The following is a 9,318-nucleotide window of genomic DNA, read 5'->3' as shown; positions in this document are numbered from 1 at the left end:
TATATATATATATATATATATATATATATATAGTGTTTTACTTAAGAAAAAACACCGAAATATATCGAATATTGAACCTAATAGGCAAAAATGTTTCAAAGAAAAATTCTGTGGCTTGAAAAAGGACATAAGATGATATCATTTGTTTGATCTTGGGTGGTGTTGTATTTGTTAAAGTTGGGACAAGGGCACTTAGAATTTTTAAACAGAACACTCCATTTTTAATTGTATATTCTTGTAGCTTATCATAAAAGCTTTTCAAAACACTATAATAAAATTTTTTTTCGTTAAATACTTTTCAAAGTATCGGGCAATGAAGGCAACACAGCGCGGAAATTGGTGCGCAATCAAATATAATTATCTTATATTTATATAACATACAAATGTACAATTTTTATACCTTATTTGAACGTTTTGGGTTTTCTTCAAATCATCTTCAGCAAATTCGTAGATATTTATCGATGTCTTTATAAAATATTGCGATGATGTTGGAATTAAACTCTGTGCAAATTTTCATAACTATCAATGGGACCCCAGGGATAGTTGAAGAACAATGACGTTACTGACAATAAAATAATAAAAATTTACAATTATTAACATAAATATTTCGATAATACATTATTAAATTCGTGATATTTTATTATATGAATGCTGCATAAATAAGTACATATACTTTTAATGCTATATCATATATATTGCCGAAAAATTACAATTTTTTTCTCTGCAATTATCATCTCTATTAATAATCAAACTCGGATGATAACATCAAAATCATTTTAAATAAAAATCAAGCATTATTAAGTTTTAAACATATATATATGTACAGTCTATGAAACTAATAAATCATAAAATTAGTACTGTATTATTAGTTTCTTACTCTTAGGTAGTTGTTCCACCTTTTGATAAATTTTACCTATTAGATAAATCTGGCAATCTACGTATGTGATTGGGTAAGCTTGCTATTTACTCAATAGATAAAATTTATCAAAAGGTGGAACAACGGCCTTTAATCACTTAAATTTTAACAGGCATGTGAACTTTCATAAGCGCCGATCATCTTTGATAGTATCTCGTTAGTGACTCGTTAGTGACGATAAGGGTCTCTTTCTCTAACCTTGACTAACTTAATCAAGAGTGAAAGAGATCCTAATGTCCGTTTCTACCGATTTAATTTTAATCTTGGTTCAATTTGCTCTTCATCCCTTTCTAGTCCTAATTAGAAAAAGATGAAGAGTAAGTTCAACCGAAATCAAAATTGATAGAAACGTGTATTAGACCCAGTTCCAAACTCACAGTTAACTCTTAACCGAGGTTCAACTTGTTTCTCATCTCTTTTCAATTCTAGAATTGGAAAGAGACAATGAATAAGTTGAACCTCGATTAACAGTTAATTGTGAGTTGTGGAACTTGACCTAAGTTATGAATCATTGTTTCAGTGAAAATCTGTATATCCTCATATAATATAGAGCCATAAATTGAGTGAATGCCACTAATTTAATCGTTTTTTATCCTTTTTATTGTGTTAAGAGAAAAATTTCATTTTTTATTGAATATAAAGTATTCTTCATATGAATTTTATACAAATTTTATAAATAATGAATAAGTAAAACAAATGATATTTTATTATTTTTTAAATCAAATTTTTTGTATTTTATTTTCAAATCAAATTTCAATTTTTCATTTTCTATACATGCATTTCAAGGAAATATGAGGAGGCGAAATAAACAAAGAATAATGTTGCTGTTTAGTTATAAGCATTCACCTTATCTACTTGCATCATGACAGGCGTTTTTTAACTTGTCAATTGATCAATCGCATTATGCAACTTTTGACGGAACAAATTTACACTTGCGCACAATATGATTGATCAATCGATAAATTAAAAAACTCCCCCTATTTCTTTGACAATTCATTAAATGTGAATAATTAATTTGATGACATAAGCTTTATTAAACAAATATATAAAATCAATCTTGATAAAAGATTAAATAGCAAAATTGTTCTCACTTTTAATATTGCTTGTATTTCTATATAACAATATTTAAAGAAAATTAACATTGATAATTTATATATCAATTCATTTAATATAGAATAATCTAAGTGACATGTGGATAAGGACACATCACTAAATACTTAAAAAAAATCTCTTTCAATTTTGTTATTAAAAGTTGTATGACCCAGTTGGACAATACTATCGCTGTATATCCTTTATTATTCTTTCCAACAAATACCTTGGAAAGTCGATAATAAATGAATTAAAACTGAAAAGAAAATCCAATATTAAAGGTAACATTTACAAAGTAGGAATAGATATACAGTACATTTGGATACTTACTCTTTTTAGGAATTCCTCTGCACATATACGTGCTCTAGCATTAACTGATAATTTCATTTCACTTATTTCTCTATCAATTTCTTCCATAAAATGAATAACAAAGTCTACTATCTTGTGTTTGTACATTTGTTCTACATGAATATTAGTAATTAAAAAACTAATATCGTAACCCTAAAAATAAATGATACAATATTATGAATTATGAAAGCTTAAAAGCTTACAAATAGACTTATGTATTCACTTCTACTGGTTTTCTTCTGAGAATCATAAAATGTTCAGCCCTCATTGTCATGAATCTTGTAAAATTATGACAAAGAATCTTTTCTAGATCATCAGCTTGTTTCACGGCAATACTTATTCTCATACTATTTATACTGGATTCAATCAAGACTTTCTCCTTGTCATTTCTACTTATCAAAATGGGTGTTAAAAGCAGTTCTTTGCTTGCCCTTACTTCTACTTCGGGCTTGTTATGTTTTTCTACGATTTGAGAGGAGAAGTTCTCCAGGCACATGGCGGCAGTAAGTGTACGCCTGACTGCTGTCAAATAGGGCTTTAATGTACCCGACTATAAAAAATAAATATCATGAGATATCAAATATTACATTGAGTCATATTAGTTTCACAATGAGTTGGTAGTCGGTAGTTTTAGAAATGGCTGCTGATCTACTGATTCATCGACAACAAACTACAGATTCATTAGAACCAGTGGCCTAATTTACATTGTGCATTTGATGGATATTAACTAGTAACTTTCCATTGAATTATCTTAATTTCAGAGATACATGTAAACATATATATGATATGAGTATTTAATTAATCATTTTAATACATATTATATCAATTTAGCAATTAGCATCATTATTACGATATAATGCTGAAATTAAGATAATTTGCTAAAGTTATTGATTTTATATATATATCTGTATTAAATATCTGTGCACGATGTAAACTAGGCCAAGATTAATGATTTCGAATTATACTACAGATAATCATTTAATAATACCATTATGAGGTGACATTAATTATTGTTGTGTTAGCTATTTATTTTACATTTTAATGGACAAATTATTTTACAAATGTTTCGATCCTATGTTTTAAATTCTTCTCAATGTTAACATAAATATAACTATCCCTAAATCTAATAAATACCTATGTCACAAATATTTTCGCAATTGTAAGTAGAATGCAATTACTCGCTATGAAATATGTTGAGTTAAATGATGTTTCTCTGTTACTTTCGTCCATGCAATTGCTTTCAAAATCAAATTTACTATGCCAAATACAATAATCACGTAAATCTATTCGTATATAATATTAATGTATACATAATAAGCTAATAACTTACATGAAAAGTCATATCAAGATTTTCAACGAGAGATGTTGCTACTTTGATGTCTATTGTTCAAATAAAATTTAAGATGTAAACGTTACATATGTCGATATTTTATAAATTATTGAACAGAGGGAAACAACTTCACATATTAGATAAATCTATATCATTTTTTCAATAATTTATAATTTATAAAATATGTTAATAGTATTATTAAATGATTATTGATTTAAGTCAACAGAGCCTTTAACCATTATTAGATTAAATCCATAGACATATATGGAAGTTCATATGGATGACATTGGCTAAAAAAAGCCGAAACATTTTTATCTGAAATTAGAAATCTACACAATTTGTTGTCAGACCATACTTACCTTGGTACATTTAATCAATAGTTAAAAGTCCGTTATACTTGTTACAAATCAAACAATCGATGTATCGAATAATGTGACTTACCATACTTGCGAAAGTTAATTTACAGGTTACAATATAACATTCGCATTAATCAACTTTCAGAAGCCTGGAAAACTTGATATTGTTCTATCTGATTTGGGAGAACATATGGAAATAACACATTAAATTAGCGAACACACTTTGGCTCACTATTCCGGTTTACAAAAAATTCAACGAACTTGATCTATCTAAATTGAATTAATAGTGCAATCTTTTTCAAAACCACACCAATCTCTTTCGATCTCTTTAGCGTATTATTCGATTTGCTGACTCGATCGACACTGAGTCAATGGTCTGTTCTTTTTAGCTGCGAAAGAAGAGTAAGGCTATGGCAAATAAAAAACTTAAGCAGTAAAACGTAAGCAATATGCGAATTAACCAATCACAGGCATAGTGTACATCGAGAGTTCAATCCCAGTCGGAATGTAAGAACCAATCAACTGCAGTCGAGTCCCTTGTCGTTTGACTGTAATAGGGGAATGCTCGACTGCAGTTGATTGGTTCTTGCATTCTGACCCGGATCGAATCCTCGATGTAAACTAGACTACAGTAGAATCGATAAAACCATAACGTAAGTAGTAGCCAGTCCAGATTAATTTCCTTACTGCCTTAAGTTTTGTGTGTGCTATGGCCCTTTAATCTATGCAGAAATTTCAGGAAATACAGCTAAAAAGAATAAACCATCAACTAGTCAATTCGAGTCAACAAATCAAATACGCTATTTGATTTCATTTGATTTCTTCTTTACTTTAATGGCTCCCGCCATTAGACTCAGGATAAGACAGACAAAAGTCAATCCAGCTAGGGGTGCGGTCAAAATCTCACTACAAATGCTTTGAAGCGTTTCAAGTGTAATCAATTGGAGGTTTCAAAATATTCTAGCCGCAGGTATGACGTCATAAATACATCATTTTATCATTTCTTCAGGCTCGCTTCCATTGCTATTACCAAAGAGAAATTTGAGAGAAGACATAACAGCTCAAAATCTGTAATCGCAAAATGCTGCCGCGCATTATTGCCGTCTGAAGAAATGGATATTAATTACATAACAATATCACAGTATGAGTACAATATAGACACTGAACTTTTTATGTGGTTTCCAATTTTTGATCGCGCATGCGTCAATTTTCAACCAGGAATATGGCTGCCTTCAGCAAGTTGAAATTGTAGGTTAGCTGGATCTCCTTTTCATAATATATAATTAACCCTTTTGCCTACAATATTGTGTGAGACTCATGGTAAAGAAATCGGACCAAACATGAGTATCACGGATGAGAGCCGTAGTACGTCATTCATACAAAGCTTAATTTTTTTTTTAATTTGTAAGAGAAAAATATGACGAAGGGTTAATAAAATTAAGTTTTACTAAAAAGTTTAATCAAATTTTTTCAGAAATATATTGTGTAGACTGTTATTTGTATAAGATAAAGTATTCTCGTAATGAAGTATGCATGTGTGTGCGTACACGCGCACGCGCGCGCGTGTGTGTGTATTATTAAATTACAACTTCACATTTAATTACAATTTTCATAAAGTATTTAATCAATTATTATTTTTAATTTACTTTTTATTATTATTACTATTTAATATTATTATTATTAATGTGAATATTATCTTTATATAATAAGTTTGTTAATATTATATTATTATATAATTCTGATTTAAAAATATACTTGCTATAAATAATTTTCATGACACAATCGAATTGTCTTTTTTTTTTTAATCCTTCTGTAGCTTTATAAAAACTCAAATTTATAAGCGCCTTTCCAATCCACAACCACTGACAAGATACTATTAAAGACCGACATCCTTATGGGAGTTCGCGTCCTTGTGAATATTGAAGTGATTAAGAGTTAAAAACTAATAATATTGTATTTATTTTATGATTTATTAGTTTCATAGACATATGTATGCATTTAGAACTCAATAATACTCGATTTTTCTTCAAAATTTTGATTTCAGTATTCGGAACGCATCCATTTTGAATATATAAAGGCATTCCTGTCCGCGAGTGTACAATTTGAACGGGAAAGCGGAACGGAGAATTAAAAATTATTAATTTTTAACGGTATTTATTGATTATAATGCGTTTCGGAACGCATCTATCTTAAATGTGTAAAAGCATTCCTGTTCGCGAGTGTACTGCATGTAATATTAGGAGATCAAAACAAGTGAAACAGAACACTCGGAAACGCGGAAATCTAGTAAAGTTTAATTAATTTTGTCTTTTGTGCTTTCCCGCATTTCCGCGCTTCATGTAATGGCACCCTCCGTTAAACCGGGAGCACATAGAAAAACGTAAGGCCGTAAGAAGTAAGGAAATCGTAAGATTGGATTCGCTACTGGCTTTACGGTCTCTACCGAGATTGGGCAATTCGCTTATTGCTTATGGCCTTACGTTTTTGTACGTAGGTTGCTGGAAAAGTTTCTGCAATCTAGTACTTCCAGAACCAACGTTCTGCTACTATCATATCCGTAAAATTAGATGTTTTGAACCTATAATTCAACTGACAGTTTGTACCTAAGCCAATTAGTTTTGTTTGTATAGTATTTTAAAAGAAGTTATTTTGTAAGAAAATGAAAATTTCGCGTGAAAATTTTCGGGCAATGATTTTTTACGATTACAAATGTAATCTAACTTCGAAACAATGCATCGATCGACTTCATTTGGCTTTTGGAGATGAAGCACTATCCAATAGGACTGTTTATAATTGGTTTACCGAATTCCAGCGTGGACATACCTTTCTTAGTGATGAATTCCGTGAAGGTCGTCCATCCATGTCTGTTGTTGCCACTAATGTTGATGCTGTGCGTGAAATGATTGAGCGAGACCGACATATAACATACCGCGAGATTCAGGCATCCTTAGGCATTGACATGAAAACAATACATACGATTTTGCATGATCATTTGAGCGTACAGAAACTGTGCAGTCGTTGGATCCCACACAATTTGACCGAAGCTGAAAAACAGGCTCATGTTAAATCGAGCAAAGAAATGCTCAAGAAATTCAACCGAGGTCGGTCAAATTTGGTCTACAACATCATTACTGGGGACGAAACATGGATCTATTCGTATGAGTCCGAAAGTAAATAACAATCCACTGTTTGGGTATTTCAAAATAAACCGAAACCAACAAAAGTTCGTTCACGCAGTGCTGCCAAGCAAATGATTGCTTGTTTCTTCGGTTATATCGGACATGTGACAACCGTGGCTTTAGAGGATGGAAGACTGTAAATACTGATTCATATACAACAATTTGTTTGTATGACCAGAAGTCATAAATGAATTGCGTAGAACAAACCGAAATCGTCGCATCATCCTTAATCATGACAACGCCAGCTGTCACACAGCACGTCAAACCGTTAATTTTTTATCCAGTAATAATGTCGAATTGATGACTCATTGTCCGTATTCACCTGATATATCACCTAATGACTTCTTTTTCTTCCCAAACATTAAAAATAAGATGCGTGATGAGCGATTTGAGTCGCCTGAAGCAGCTGTGAAACATTTCGTACATTGATTTCTGAGGTTACAGCCTTAGAGTGGAAAAAATGCTTCGAAAATTAGTTCGAGCGTATGCAAAATGTATCGATCTTAAAGGCGAATATTTCGAAAAACTATAAAGCCATTTACCAAATTTTACATGTTTTTTTTCATATTGTTTGCAGAAACTTTTCCAGCAGCCTACGTATGTGCCATGAGCTTTAAGCTAACCAATCATCACATGATTGCCAACGTGAGAACTATAAACAGTAGTTTCAACGTCAAATCGAAAGGTGCCTTTTTATGCCGATGCTCGACTTCGTTAATCTAATAATTAATATAACAATTAAGAGTGTGTTATCTATCTATATTCATTTCTCAATTCATATAACAAGAATATATTTTGTTGTACAAGGATCAAATAAATAACACACAAAGAAGGAATATACACAAATTTTTAAATATGTATTCAATGGACTGTTTACTTAATTATTGTCAGTTTATATAATAAATTAACAACACTGATTATGACTTGATATGGAGGTCAAAACGTTTTATTATTACAATAAACCAGGGTTAGCAAGAAACATATTACTTGTAACGTTGTAACGACCGTTACTTTTTAATTGTTATCTTTGTTATATTCGAATTGAAAAAGTTATTCTTTACTGAAAATAACTCCCAATTTGTAACGCGTTACTTTTTACTCGTTACTTGTAACGAGTAACATGTTACTTATTACTTATTTTAGTAAGAAACGCGTATTGATGACAAGTTATTTTTTAAAGTGACTTTTCCAACATTAGTACAACCTTAGCATTTAGTTAGTTAGATTAAACATTGCATTGTCATTATCAAATTGTTTATTATAAAAAGTAACGGAAAAGTAACTGCCAACCTTGCAATAAACGTATATTGAATATTGTTTCATTGGCTCGTAGTTTTTTTAAATCCTTTAATTTAAATTTATTGAGCCATATTATCCAATTTGTTAATAAATTTGTATTTTAAAAGCAGTGAATTTATGTTTTTAACGCAGTACACTGCTGTAACAGATTTCCTAACCCGAAGTCGTCGATTTTATAGGATTAATATCTCGGTGGGGGGGGAGCAGAGCGACACTTTTTTCTTGTCAAATCTTTATTTTTACGCAAAAACGTGTCGATTCAGTGTATTTTTATCAAAATTTGAGGTGAGCGGGCACTTCTTAATTAACATTTATTTTTGTCACTAATCGTACTATACAATCAAGTAGAACCAAAATGGCGAATAGGAATACCTACATATCTAGTGCCTTAATCACAATATACCTGTACCAAATTATTCCCGCTACAAATCAATATACATGTTTGGTACTTAGCATTTTATTATAGCTAGATATATTTTTATATACATATTAACGTAATACGAAATGTAATTTAAAAACAAATTTTATATAATAAATTCTAACTTCCTATTTTTTTCTAACTTTTTATTTGGAAAACTCTGGAAGGGGCGATAGCTTCCTCTGCTCTTTCTCCTGTATCCGCCACTGTTTCCTTACAAGAAGAGTTACTCCCCCCCTTTACACTTCCTTTACACTTCAATTAACGCTTTAATGACACTCACTTTACATTTTATTTTTACCAGGGAAATATGTTATATTTAAACACGTATACATATTATTCAAATGAAACCGCTTTTGACATGTTTTTTGCCATTTTATATT

The 9,318-nt window shown here is 30.7% G+C and overlaps 1 protein-coding gene across 1 annotated transcript; it reads right to left on the bottom strand.

Annotated features, from left to right (window-relative positions):
* Positions 1 to 2,113: 2,113 nt before the first annotated feature.
* Positions 2,114 to 4,403, bottom strand: LOC108747203 (actin-related protein 2/3 complex subunit 4). Its single transcript, XM_018484534.1, has 4 exons — positions 4,125 to 4,403; positions 2,577 to 2,903; positions 2,336 to 2,506; positions 2,114 to 2,261 (listed from the first exon to the last, which is right to left on the bottom strand). Exons 1-4 carry the CDS (start codon positions 4,125 to 4,127, stop codon positions 2,256 to 2,258), a joined length of 507 nt encoding a protein of 168 aa, XP_018340036.1. The 5' UTR covers positions 4,128 to 4,403; the 3' UTR covers positions 2,114 to 2,255.
* Positions 4,404 to 9,318: the final 4,915 nt, after the last annotated feature.

The sequence above is a fragment of the Trachymyrmex septentrionalis genome, unplaced genomic scaffold (genome assembly GCF_001594115.1).
Source record: "Trachymyrmex septentrionalis isolate Tsep2-gDNA-1 unplaced genomic scaffold, Tsep1.0 scaffold196, whole genome shotgun sequence".
In the NCBI taxonomy this organism is placed as follows: domain Eukaryota; kingdom Metazoa; phylum Arthropoda; class Insecta; order Hymenoptera; family Formicidae; genus Trachymyrmex; species Trachymyrmex septentrionalis.
This window is presented reverse-complemented; position numbering and strand designations above follow the sequence as displayed.